This window comes from Thamnophis sirtalis, unplaced genomic scaffold (assembly GCF_051295495.1).
Source record: "Thamnophis sirtalis isolate CommonGarterSnake01/CBP01778 unplaced genomic scaffold, rThaSir2_p1.2 scaffold_1, whole genome shotgun sequence".
Classification (NCBI taxonomy): domain Eukaryota; kingdom Metazoa; phylum Chordata; class Lepidosauria; order Squamata; family Natricidae; genus Thamnophis; species Thamnophis sirtalis.
In genome coordinates, this window is record NW_028261381.1 from 13,816,023 (window position 1) to 13,830,495 (window position 14,473).

General features: G+C 38.8%; 2 protein-coding genes across 2 annotated transcripts in view; one reads left to right on the forward strand and one right to left on the reverse strand.

The window, feature by feature from the left end:
- PMS1 (PMS1 homolog 1, mismatch repair system component) overlaps positions 1-2,229 on the reverse strand; it is a 45,916-nt gene extending 43,687 nt beyond the window's left edge. The window contains exons 1-2 of the mRNA XM_087707872.1: positions 2,109-2,229; positions 966-1,052 (exon numbers count right to left, since the gene is read on the reverse strand). The gene's annotated coding sequence lies outside the window, so the exon portion shown is untranslated. The remainder of the gene's footprint in view (positions 1-965; positions 1,053-2,108) is intronic.
- ORMDL1 (ORMDL sphingolipid biosynthesis regulator 1) lies at positions 2,203-10,765 on the forward strand. Its single transcript, XM_087707881.1, has 4 exons — positions 2,203-2,342; positions 4,847-5,036; positions 7,297-7,448; positions 10,003-10,765. Exons 2-4 carry the CDS (start codon positions 4,863-4,865, stop codon positions 10,136-10,138), a joined length of 462 nt encoding a protein of 153 aa, XP_087564007.1. The 5' UTR covers positions 2,203-2,342; positions 4,847-4,862; the 3' UTR covers positions 10,139-10,765.
- Positions 10,766-14,473: the final 3,708 nt, after the last annotated feature.

Below are 14,473 nucleotides of genomic sequence, written 5' to 3' on the forward strand. Positions count from 1 at the left end.
TGTTTACATGATCAAAATTTGGATGCTTGGCAACTGGTTCGTATTTATGACAGTTGCTATGTTCTGTGGCCATGCGATCACCGGTTCCACCACAAAACCGCGTTCGATTAAAGCGCGCTCGACGAAACCGCGTAGCTGACGTCATCACAGGGCGACAACAGCACGGAGACAGAAGCACGCTGTAAACGCTAAACCTAAAATTAACCCCTAAACCTAAACCTAACCCCCCTAAACCTAATCCTAAACCTAACCCTTAACCTAACCCTAAACCTAACCCTAAACCTAACCCTTAACCTAACCCTAAATCTAATCCTAACCCTTAACCTAACCCTAACCCTTAACCTAACCCTAAACCTAGCCCTAAAGCTAAAGTGCCCTTCTTTCTCCGCGCTCGCTGTTGTCGCCCTGTTGATGACGTCAGCGACGCGGTTTAATCAGGCGCACTTTAGTCGAGCGCAGTTTTGTCATGCCACAGCGATCACCTTTTGTAACGTTATGACAAGCAAAGTCAATGGGGAAGCCAGGGTTCACTTAACAATCAGATTAACTAACAACTGCAATGATTCACTTAACAACTGTGGCAAGAAAGTTTGTAAAATGGGGCAAAACTCACTTAACAAATGTCTCACTTAGCAACATGAATTTTGGACTCAATTGCAGTCGCAAATCAAGGACTACTTGTATATTGTACCTGCTACATTGCTATTATTTCTGTGGTTCAATTTAAAGTGCTGTCATAAACCTTCAAGCTACTCAAGGGACCATGTAGAACCTGCAAGTTTCCTGCTCTCTTAGACCAGCATTATAAACCTTATTTGGGTAGTTATCTGTGCAAGAAACTAAACTGAGTATCATATGAAACATGTTTTTTTTATTCTGGTGGGGTTGAAACGTTGCTTCAGCTGATATTTTAAGAATCCAATTATCCCAGACTTTCAAGCAAGCTCCAAAATTTAAACAATTACCTTAATTTATGGTTGATTTAGGACTCTACCGAGGCCTACGCTGTTGTTGATAGTGGCTGGTTTCAGTTTTCTGTTTGCACCATAGTTCTGTTGTGATAAACACAAGATTATCATATTCTTTGAAGTATTCTTTGCTTTTTTTAATCACCTTAATTGGCTGAACTGGAAAAGCAATTAAAAAAATAAGTAGCTGGAAACACTAAAATCTGGTTCAGGTAGAACTCAGTTCGTAATGAACGAACAGGCATGGGCATGCAGAAGAATGTTGTTTTCTTGGCTAATAATAAAGGAATGGTTTGCTATTATATGTTTCAGGGATACCTTTTCAACTTCTCGGTCCAATTGAAACATCTGGCGTTTCCTATCTAAATCGTAACATCCACCTCTACTTATGCCTTTCAGGCTTAAAGTCACTATACTAAAAAGGGCAAAATATCTTTAAACAAGCACAATGAAGTCAATGTTATTGCCAAATAAGAGTAATATAGGTAGGAAATACATGGAAATAAATCCCAGAACTCAGCAAAGCCCTCTATTTTTACTAAGCTTTTGTTCAGCAACTGTGTTAACGCTCCTTTTTAAAACCACAACCTCTTCCAAACTGAGATTTTACAGTGAATTTTGGATTAGCCCCAAAACCAAAACGCAACCTGGAAGCAGCTCTGCCCACCATCTATTCCACCACATCGCAGCAATGCATTCCCGGTCTGTAACTCGCCCAAGGCCAAAGAAGCCAGGCGAGCCATTCAAGAAAAAAAAAGCAAATTCAAGCAACGGGTATAAATACATACGGCTTGCACCCAGCAAACTGGAGAGAGAGGGAGGGAGAGAGAGAGAGAGAGGGAGGGAGAGGGAGAGAGAGAGAGAGAGAGAGAGAGAGAGAGGGAGGCAGACAGAGAGAGAGAAAGAAAGAAAGAAAGAAAGAAAGAAAGAAAGAAAGAAAGAAAGAAAGAAAGAAAGAAAGAATTCAGTCTCCGGGGTGGGCGGTGTTTTTGTTCCTTACTCTGGCTTGGGGGGGGGTGAAGGCTCGCCTAAGCCACGTGACCTCCCCAGGCCTATCGCACCGGGGCACCCACGAAGAGGGAGCGAGGCCTGAAAATAAAGCTTTGCCAAAAATACAAAAGGACCGCCCGAAAGCCCTACTGTGCTTCCTCCTCCGGAGCGGTGAAACGACTCCCTTCGCCTCTCTTTTCCCCGCCTCCTTCGGTACCTCCGGGCCCCGGCTTTCCCCGCTGCGTGCGCGCCTGATAGAGAAGGGGCGGGGCCAACCAGTGGCCCAAACGCCTCCCTCCCTTTTGCTTTTACTTCGGAAGAAGCCAGAGAAGGTTTGGGAAGCGGGCGGCTCGGCGCCGGATTGTTTCTCCGGTTAGCGAAAAGGTGCAGTAGGAAAAAAAAACAACGGGAGGCGGGAGACGTGGGGGTTCTTTCTGGGCAAAGGTGGGCTACGGCCAGGGTTCCTGGGCTAGTGCAACTGGTGTGCGTGGCGGGCGGCGTGTTTGCAGCGCAGGGACCAGCTGAAGACAAAGCGGTTGCGCTTGGATGGGGAAACAATGCCGTAGCTCGGCACCCTTGACGCGCAGACAGTCGGGCCTCTCTGCTTTCTGCTCGCCCCGAAGCAGCAGCAATAATAATAATGATAATGATAATAATAATGGTGGGGCCCGACTGGTAATCAATGCCAAATCCGGCGAAACAACTGGCCGCTGTGATACAATTTTGTTGTTGCGATGATGATGATAATAATAATAATAATAATATAAAATAATAATAATAATATATAATAATAATAATATAAAATAATAATAATATATAATAATATAAAATAATAATAATATATAATAATATAAAATAATATATATATATATATATATATATATATATATATATATATATATATATATATATATATATATATATATATATAATATAATAATAATAATATAAAATAATAATAATGCCACCACCAATAAATAAGGAAGCACCATTGCTATCAGGTTTTTAAAAGCATGATTTACGCTTGGTTTTGCCCGATTGCCCCTGCTTGGCGTCTTCTGAAAAAGGTGTGTGTGTGTGTGTGTGTGTGTGTGTGTGTGTGTGTGTGTAATTATATATATGCCTTGTGGTGCTGGATTGTGCAGGAAGTGCAAAGAAGTGAACGTGGACCATCTGAGGACATCTGCTAATTTTAATTTCTGACTCGGTCGGATGTGGAAAGCCACAGAGGTCTTTTGTTTAGTTGTTAAACCTTTCCCGGTTTCTAACCAGCGGCACAATGAAAGAGTTGCTTTCTGATGTAGCTATTCGATGAACTAAAGGTCAAATTCCATCTTAATTTTAACGCGGATTAAAAAAAAAACCTGTTGGGAGAGCTGTGTAGATTGCATCCAAATAATAAATATATATACTGCTTAGAAAATTAAGGTCAAGTGATACACCTAAATTAATTAAAGATGAAGGATATTTCCTGTTCACTTATTTTAGCTTATCCTTGATTGTATAACGTACATCTCTATTTAAATCCTGAACATACGTACATATTTTAGGTCTCTAATTGTGCACAGATTGTGCTGATCTTACGGTGACTGAATTACCGAACATGACTAATTTTCAAATAGTTGTAGGGTGAATTTTAGTGTAAATCTTGTATATGTATGTGATTTGTGTGTTATTCTTGTTTGCCTTGTGCATTATATCCTTTTAAAATATGATTTTCCTTTGTATTGGATGCTCATGTTAAAACATTCTAAATTGGTTCAGTAGGATGGATATGTGGGTGTGTGACTACACAGAGATAGGACTAATTGAATAGCTTATGTTGCCTTCAGAAGGCAAAGAGTATTCCTTAACAAGTTATCTGCTTGTAACCAGAATGATAAAAAAATACTATTTTCAAATAAAACAGGCAATGGCATCTTAAGTGCCAATGTATTCAATCTAAGTGTATGTAAGAGAGATGGTGGGCAGGAGACAGGTAAGAAAATGCAATACATGTCAAGGTATGAAAATATCTGGGTTGATTTGCAATCAGTTGGTCAAAGCTGATGTAACTTTTCATATACAATTTTGGGGAACAGCTCTTTCCCTCCCCTTCTGCAATAGATAACAGATCTAGCAATTGTTATTGACATGTAAGATGATACTTTCTACCCATAAAATTTTCTGTAAATAACTTTCCATTGAGCTGATTTAAAATAAGCAGTCTCTCTATTTTCAGATTGATGTTTAGGATTTGTTAATTGCTTTTTAGTGGTCTGTGAACCCAGTTATAAGTATTCCTGAATAAGAATTGGTTGTTTCTTTAAAAAAAAAAAACTTGAACAAATTCCTCTAGTATAGAAAAAAAAAATGGAAAATTCTTTATTCTGTGGAAGGATATAAAAAACGAGATTGTATTGATTGCAATTATATAAACGTAACTTGTATTAATTTTTTGACTGATATTTTTTTATTGCTGTTTAGATTATGGGTGTCCAAACTTTTGGCTTGCCTAGGCCTCATTGAGTGAAGGGTAATTGTCATGGGCTGCATATAAAATACATAATATAAATGACATAATAATGTTAAAAGTATATGATCGCATGGAGCTTCGTTACTAGCTGTATATGATCGCATGGGGCTTTGTTATTAGCCTTCAGGGTGATAAGCAGTTGGACGCTGCTTTAGATCTTTTTTTTAAAAAAAAGCTAATTGTTTCAAATTGTCTTACAGTGACTAATGTTGCTGGAACACAACATTTCAAATACTTTGTACTGTTAATAGGTAGGATGCTGAGTTATTCTTATGCGGTAGTTGATGACCTCTCCCAGTCTGACAGTGGTGTGACTAACCGGGGAAAGCATACCTTACGATGCACATTTTTCTTTCCCAATATTACTTTTCAGAATTAAAGCAAAAAAGATGAATGTCGGGGTTGCTCACAGCGAAGTCAATCCCAACACGAGGGTCATGAGCAGTCGAGGAATGTGGCTCACGTATGCTCTTGGAGTTGGTTTGCTTCATATTGTCTTGCTCAGCATTCCTTTCTTCAGTGTTCCAGTGGCTTGGACCTTAACCAATATTATTCATAATTTGGTGAGCATCCTAAACTGCCGAATGCATATATCTGTCCATCTTAAGCAACTCTGGGTGGTTCCCAATTATAATAATCATTGTGCTATGATAATTCTACAATTGAATGGTTGGTTGTATTGGATTTGGCATTTCCCCAAGGACTGGGAAGGACCTGGGGTAGGCAGATGTGGTTTGATGGTACTAAAGATAATTGTTGTAGGAAGTAAGCTGTTCCAGTTAAAGCTGCCATTTGCAATTGACTGATGTTGATTTTGTCAATGCTGATGGTAGTCTAATGGAATGTTTTGGAATTGCAGCCCAGACGCCTATTAATATTGGTCTTATCTTTGCTTTCTTTTGTTATAATTATCATTTTAAAGGTATACAATCATAATTATTAGAATGGATTGCATTCAAAAGAAACAATAGAACAAAACAAAACAAACTAGAGCACATTCCATCCAGCAGCCAGTACACAGCTAGAGATCAACACCAGAAAAGTCAGTAGGGGAAATAATAATTAAGGAACTGCTATGGAGGAAACCACACCACTAAAAACTGGCAGGACAAGCTATTCTATATAAACAGGCAGCACTTGATGATATTTATTTATTTATTTTATTCATTCAATTTCTATAGGAGCCCAACTCAACCAAGTGATTCTTATATAGTTTGGGTAGTGAAACATCTGCAAGCAAACAAGTCAGCTCACAGAGCACCAAGAACTCCACAGTTCAATCCTGAGCTGTACAGATAGTCCTCAAATTATGTCCACAATTGAGCCCAGAATTTCCATTCTTAAACGAGACAGTTCAGTGAGGTTTGCCCCATTTTACGACCTTTTTGACACAGTTGTTAAGTGAATCACTGCAGTCATTAAGTTAGTAAGACAGTTGTAAAGTGAATCTGCCTTCCCCATTGATTGTGCTTGTCAGAAGGTCACAAAAGATGATCGCACGATCCCAGGACACTGCAACCATCATAAATACGAACCAGTTGCCAAGCATCTGAATTTTGATCAGGTAACTGAGAGGGTCTGCAATGGTTGTAAGTGTGAAAAACAGTCATAAATCACTTTTTTCAGTGCTGTTGTAGCTTCAAATGGTCATTAAATGAAAGGTTGTAAGTAGAGGACAACCCGTACCTAATATTACACTGTTATCTTCTAATTACAAGAGACCCACTTTGGTGTAGTGGCTAAGGTACTGGGCTAGAAACCAGGTATGAATTTCAGTCCACCTGAAATAAGGTGACTTGGGCCAGGGACACTTTCTCAGCTCAAAGCTACCTTACACAGCTGTTATAAGGAAAACAGGAGAAGGGAGTGTACTTTGTGTTAGGCAAAATTAAAGGTGGGATATAAATTTAAGAAATAAAATTATAGGAATAGAAAGTTAATCAGATTTCCACTCTCAGTTATCAGTAGAAAATTTCCTGGTGATTAAAGCATGAGTTTTGACCAAATCACCTGTTTTGGATTAAAATAGGATTAGGATGTTGTTTATCTACAGTTCCCAGTAGTCATAATACTACTATTATGTAGTCATAATACTAATATCAGAATTAAAGTCCATGTGAAAGGATATTCATCTGTTGCAATCCTGTTGCATCTAGAAAGCCTTAAGCTTTCCATCCTGAATTAGTGTATGAAACTTGGCACAAGCATGCACCATATACTTAAGCATATATTTAATCATGTTTCTCTGGCATTGGACCAATGGTACACAAATGATGCTTCGTTGAATGATTGGCAATTGTTTTAAAGTGAGGGGAGAAGCATATCTCTTAAAGTTTAAACTACCTGTAATGCCCCATTCTCTCTACATTTGATTGTGAAATCAGCCACTATACTTCAACTTTTTTTTGTCACAGATTGAGTTTGCAAACTGTTCTCTCTATATATTTTAAGAAAACAGGTATACAAGTTCACATAAGCTTTGTTAGTCTTATGAAATCAAAAGCAAGAATCATTGGCTTCATAGGATTTGTGTAGAGTTATTGTCTTATCTTCTGATTTACTGAAACAAGTTACTAGGGTAGAGTAGAAATAACTGAAATCTGGGTCAGAATAAAATGCCTAATTGGATTAATCTTTCTGTGGGCAACTTCATCTTAGTATTCTTGTTCAAATATTTATTAATCTAATGACAAATCACAGAACATATTTTAAAAGTCTGGTGCTTAATGTTTCAGATCCTTCACTCTGATTTCATGTGTAGTTAATAATGAAGCATAGCTAACTTTGGCTTTTGTTTTGGATGGGTTTGTTTTGCCTTTGCAGGGAATGTATGTATTTTTGCATGCAGTAAAAGGAACACCTTTTGAAACGCCTGACCAAGGTAAAGCAAGATTGCTGACACACTGGGAGCAGCTGGATTATGGCGTACAGTTTACATCTTCACGAAAATTCTTCACAATCTCTCCGATAATTTTGTAAGTTTTGAAAATTCTACACTGACTGTTCTAGCACTCTGCAGATTTAAAACAAATCTTTTATTTGGTGTGGCATTAATATTGCAGTGAGCGAATCAGTATCTAAACCCTGCAAATTATTTAGAATCAATACGTTCTATTATTCATGTATCTCTGAATTGGTATGCTTTTAAAAGGAAGAAAAATATGTTTCTGTAAACAGTACTTTGGAATTTTTATAATGGAAGTGTCAGCTTCATGCACTGTAATTTGCAGAGATGTACAGAGAAGTACTTTATATTGCAGAATTGAAATAAGTAGGTTTTTTTTAAAAAACTGGCATTCATTCAAAACAAATGTGACATTTCAAAAATAGTTTGCAGTTGTCTGTTGAATCCAATTGCCACCGCCTAACCTTTCATTATTATACAAATAAGATTTCTCCAATTAACTAAAACTTAATATAAATAGATAATCAATGTTACATGTCTCAAATCAGTGCTTTAAAAAATAATAATTTTGCAACATTCCAGATATTGTATAGGTATCTTTCAGCTAAGGTTCCTTAGTTATTATGCTATTTTCAAATAAATTGTCCCAGTATGACTTTCTGGAAAATCATATTAAAGAACAGCTTAATAGTGTTTGGTTGTTGGATACTGTTTTCAGTCATCCCATCTCTTAGGCTGCACATAGATTCTTGCCTGTAAATATGTTATATTTGTTATATTATTTTTAAATACCAAAGTAAGACAGTACACTCCCGCACTATCAAAGATTTAATGCTAAGATATTAACCTGCCATCTTTGCTGGCTGCAATCGAGTCAGTGTCCTAGAAACAAATCATGTCCAGATCTTTTTGTTTTACATTTTTCTCTATATCCTAAAGCAGTGTTTCTCAACCTTGGCAACTTGAAGATGTCTGGACTTCAACTCCCAGAATTCCCCAGCCAGCGAATTCGCTGGCTGGGGAATTCTGGGAGTTGAAGTCCAGACATCTTCAAGTTGCCAAGGTTGAGAAACACTGTCCTAAAGTCTGTTACTATCAAACCTATACGGCTGTAAATATGAGAATGCTTGCATGGTGAAATAGCCTGGTTGTTGGCTATAGTTATTCTCATGAAATAAATTTTCTGTTGGGATAAGCATAAGATTATTAGTAAAATATTCTTAAAGTTGAAATCTGTACTCCAAAACTGCACCAGGTTATTTATTTTGTTTTATTTTCATACTACCGGTACTCGGTCCACAGTGGCTCTCTTGCAGTTCACTGCATAAAATATCTAGGAGTCCATTACCAACCTGTTTTCTCCAAGTACATTTCAATGCTGCAATTAAAACAGAAAGTCTGGACTCTTTCGCTTCTTTCATAGAACATATATAGACTATACAGCCCTAGTATCTCATGAACATAGCTTTCTGCTGGGTGGGGGAAGCGAGCCAAAGATATCCAAAGCTTAGATAAGGGACAGAAGTGAAAAATCAAGGGATAATTGGCAGCTACTAGAGAGAGAATAAAGGAAAGGTACTAAGAAAATGGAACAGGTGGGGTGAAAGGATTTGTCATATTAAGAGCTGCAGAAGAAAGAGTTGTGACACACCTCAGTGCCTCAGCACTTCAACATTTGTTCTGCCTGGTGCAATCCAAAACATTGCATATTTTGATTGATTTTACCAAACTTTGGCAGAGCCACTGGAGTTTAGCGGTTTGATTGGGTTTGAAAACAACACTCTTCTCATTTTTTGTACACGCCTCAAAATACCTTACCACCAAAATGGGCAAATTGACTCATCCTTGTTCTAATACAAGCAACTAAGTGCAGGTAGTCCTCAACTTAAAACCACAGTTGAGCCCAAAATTTGTGTTGCTAAGTGAGACAGTTGTTAAATAGGTTTTGCTGAATTCTATGACCTTTCCTGCCACAGTTGTTAAATGAATCACTGTCCAGTACTGCAGGCCACTTCAGCTGACTGTTATCTGCAGTTCAGCGGTTCTAATCTCACCGGCTCAAGGTTGACTCAGCCTTCCATCCTTCCGAGGTGGGTGAAATGAGGGCCCAGACTGTGGGGGCGATATGCTGACTCTGTAAACCGCTTAGAGAGGGCTGAAAGCCCTATGAAGCGGTATATAAGTCTAACTGCTATTGCTATTGTTAAGATAGTAAGATGGTTATTAAGTGAATCTTGCTTCCCCATTGACTTTGCTTGTCAGAAGGTCACAAAAGGAGATCGCATCACTCCCGAGACATTGCAACAACCGTCATAAATATGAACCAGTTGCCCACCATCCGAATTTTAATCATGTGACGTTGAGGATGCGGTAATGGTTATAAGTGTGAAAAACAGGCATAAATCACTTTTTTCAGTGCTGTTGTAACATTGAACAGTCACTGAATAGTTGTAAATCGAAGACTACTGGTATCATAAGCAAGGTTATTCCTAATCAGAGATGAAATTATTACTTATTAAGTATTACTTAAATAAAAATGTTTTTCTTCATTTCAAAATAACATATTTTGCTCTTCTTTACATTTTAACTTTTTATTCATTCTGTTTCTTTTCTTTTCAATGCAGGTATTTCTTGGCAAGCTTCTACACCAAATATGACCCAACACATTTCATTCTGAACACCTCTTCTCTCTTGAGTGTGCTTATTCCTAAACTGCCACAGCTGCATGGAGTTAGGATCTTTGGAATCAACAAATATTAAGCAGGAGATGGAGAGTGTGAGCGTTCTGATCAAAATAAGGCCTGGTTTGATCCTAGTCCTTGACCGAAGGAACAGCCTGTACTATGTATTATTAGATAAGTTTCACATATCTTTGAAGACTCTAGTGCAAAGATGCTGTTCTTTACAGGAGAATCAGAGACCATCAGAAGATCTTCTGATCTTAAAGACGCATCTTTGGAGCACAGGTTTTTGTAAATAGCTGGGCAGGCCTAGCTCTCCTAAGGTAAACAGTGTGGACTGGAAATAGGCTGAAGTAACAAGAGAAGTGAAAAGGGATACGAAACATTGTATTGACTCATAGTTGTAATCTTTTACAAGTCAGCAACAATAAGGGAGGAATAGAGGGGAGGAAATAGCGCAATTCTTTGTTTTACAGACTTCAATCAGTTATCATTTGGGGTCATTTAGCTACTTTTAGGGCACGATTTTCTACCCAGCTTGAGGTGATATAAAGTTAATGAGTTATTGTGATTTCCATGCCTTATCTATCCATGAGACTTTTAATCAAGAGTGACTTTTCCAGTATGAGATCTTTGAACTCTGGGGAATGGCATGTCAACTTTTCAGGGGTTTTTATAAACAATTAAATTGATCGGTATCATACAACCTGTTTTCCAGTAGGTGATTATTCTCATTCCACACTATCTGAAAAAAAACTTGCCTCATAAATACAAAAGAAAATTCCTAATGTCAGAAACTAGCAGAAGCTACTAAATAAACTGGAATCTCTGACGTATTAGTTCACAATGAGAACTGTTAATGTGTTAGGAAAATTCTAGGAAAGGTAATTCTGAACACAAGTTTCACGTGACAAGAATTTCAAACATCAAGCAGAGCATAACTTGTTCATTGTGGAGCAGATTTGAAGATGATTTGGAAGAAGTGCTTTGGGCCTCATAGAAATGCAGCACTTCACTCTCAGCAACCTGAATATTCGAAAGCAAGACTAAAGAAATTGCCTCTGTTTTAGGAAATCCGCTTATTAAATTTAATGTGACGTATAAAGTGATCCATGGGGGAAAAATATAGAAGGCTGGACAGCTTTCACAGATTATGGAGAAATACTGTGCTTGACTGAGGTCTGCTAAGGCTTTTTCTGGATTGTTTTCAAAGCATGCACAATCCAATCACTGCATCTAAAGGAACTTAGTAGGAATTCAATACAGAGTTGTGTTTTATATCTAGCATTGTAAATTTTGGAGCCTTTTTAAGATCCTAGTTTCGGAAATGTTCAATCTTGCCTAATGTTGACAGCAGAAAAATAATGGGTTATTGAACATGATTAAACTAACCAGTAGTAGTTCTGCTTAGCTGCTTCTCTACCCACAAAGACCCTTGAAGTTAGTGCAGTGGTGATTATGCCCTCCAAGTAAGAACTGGCTTCTTTCAGGTAATTACAGTTTCTCCCTGATCTTGCTTCTTGAAAAAATATCTTTTTAAAATATTCATGTTTTATAATAATAAACTGAATGACTTTGAACTGATCATATGTATGAGTCACTGTAAGTATAGTTCCCGGTGATAACAGCACTGTACAAATTGCTGTTAAACTCTGTAAATAGAATTAGTGATAATGTAGGAATTGTATTTTATTAATTGTATGCAGAACTGAGTAAGAAGCCTTTTCAATAGTTACATAAGACATTGATGTGGTAGGTCCGATCCCCCTGTCTATGGTAGTGCTTGATTTCTATGCTTTACTCCAATTAAAATAACTTGTCCTGAAAAAAAAATTGAATTTATTTTAAAATTGAACGATGAATTGATCATTGTATTCAATGAGATATTAAAGCAGGTTATTCAGCATGTAAGAAATACATCTAATCATGCTTGCCTCTTACAGCAGCTATGTATCTGAAATACAGTTCCTTGCCTCCCATTTATTTTTGTTCCAAACTCTGAATAATGAAATACTTGCTCAGTAAAAACTGAATTCTGCTAACTCAAATTTAGCACTTATTGGGATGATTGGATTATTACATAGCTGTACATAATATAACTCCACGGAAGGTCTACTTATTTTTGGATGACTTGCAATACCAAAGCACTAAAATTATCATGGAATCCATAGCAGAGTGGAAAATACAGTTCTCCAGATATTGTTGAAGATGTTCATTAGGACTACAGTACCTAGTGCAGGGGTGTCAAATTGGCGGCCCGCGGGCTGGATGCGTCACATGGAGCCCAAGCCCAGCTCCACAAAGGGAAAAACATCGCAAAATGTTATGTGATGGCAACATGATGCTACGGCTTTGACACCCGTGACTTAGTGCATCCCCTAGTACCGGGATGGCGAACCTATGGCACGTGTGCCACAGGTGGCACGCAGAGCCATTTGTCAGGGCACGCGAGTGACTTCCGGTTTGCTCGTCGGGTCCTTTTTAGTCATACGGAGGCTTCAGAGAAAGTCCTTGAAGCCTCCGGAAGGCCTTAAACCACCCCTATGAGCAAACCAGAAGTGACTTCTGGTTCGCTTCTCGGGGCCTTTTTAGTTCTCCGGAGGCTTCAGGGAAGCTTCCTGAAGGTCCCTGAAGCTTCCGGGGGGCGGGGTGGGGTTGTTTTCGCCCTCCCCAGGCTCCTATAGGAACCTAGGGAGGGCGAAAAAAGCATTCAAAAAATTGGGGGGAGCACCTCTTATGCGCGCATGTGCACTGGGGGTCATGGGTTGCATTATGGGTGCGGCATGCCCGCGCACAACCCCCCTGCCTTCCCCCCATTATGGCACGTGAGCCAAAAAAGGTTCTAGTATGTTACATAGGGCCTTGTGTTCTCTTTTACCCCATTGATACATCCTACTAATAGAACATTTTTATCAAGCGTGCTACGAGAATTCTGTTCTTTAAGCCAGGGGTCACCAACTCCTGTATGGGCCGTGGCTTGTTCAGAACCAGGCCACACAAGTGGCAGACACGCGCACAAAGCTCCCCTTGCATGAGTGGTAGCCACTTGCCCTTGCACACAAACCTTGTGTGAGTGGCAGCACTCTTGCGTTTGAGTGCAAAGGTCCCATCATTCATTTGTCCACCAGTCACACAAATGGAGCTGCGCATTCTTGTGTGCCATTCACTAGGAACTCCCCTGCCCCCCCCCCCCCCCGCCGAGCAGCCAAGCCAGAAAGGTTAGGGACCATTGCTTTAGACCAGGGGTAGTCAACCTTTTTATACCTACCGCCCACTTTTACATCTCTGTTAGCAGTAAAATTTTCTAACTGCCCACCGGTTCCACAGTAATGGTGATTTGTAAAGTAGGGAAGTAACTTTACTTTATAAAATTTATAAAGCAGAGTTACAGCAAACCCCTACCGCCCACCATGAAAGCTGGAACGCCCACTAGTGGGCGGTAGGGACCAGGTTGACTACCACTGCTTTAGACCATTATTTTACCTATAACTGAAACATGTCCAGGCTCATAGCTCTTAACCAGTAATAACATGGTAAATCATCATACAGTATAAGATTTAGATGTTTTAATATATAGTCCTTTCTTGAATTAAAGGAATCATTGTTTTGAATAATTTCCCATATTTTCTGGTTAACTTCTTAATAATTCCATAGATAAATTTGCTTCGAAGTCCAGTCGGTGTCCCCAGAGTCATGTAATCAAAATTCAAGTTCTTGGCTGCTAGCATATCTTGGTGTAATGTGATCATGTGATTAAGAAGAGCCGAGGTGGCGCAGTGGTTAGAGTGCTGTGCTGCAGCCACTTCAGCTGACTGTTATCTGCAGTTCAGCTGTTCAAATCTCACCGGCTCAGGGTTGACTCAGCCTTCCATCCTTCCGAGGTGGGGGAAATGAGGACCCAGACCGTGGGGGCGATATGCTGACTCTGTAAACGGCTTAGAGCGGGCTGAAAGCCCTATGAAGCGGTATATAAGTCTAATTGCTATTGCTATCATAATTTCTGATGAATGCTTCTGGCGAGCCAAGTCTATAAGGGATACTAGATTTGCTTGACTGCAGCGAAAAAGTTGAAAAATTGAATGTGAAATTACTTAATATCTGCATCACTTAGTGACAGAAGTTTTAGTTATGGCCGTAGGTTGAGGGCTATCTCTATAATATCTATCAATTATATCTGCAGCAGAAAAAACAATTTGTACATCAGATTTTAGCACAAGTGTGCTTTTTTAGCACAAAAAAGAACAATTCTAAAATAGTTTCATGTATAGCTGGTAGACATCAACAGAATTAAATTGTAATATTTGAATAAAACATGAATGGCTTTCTAATGATTGCATTTGGTTAATAAAAAGCAATTAGATACATATTAAGGGTACAGATCATCAACTTAAAACTGGTCATTAAGCTTCATTTA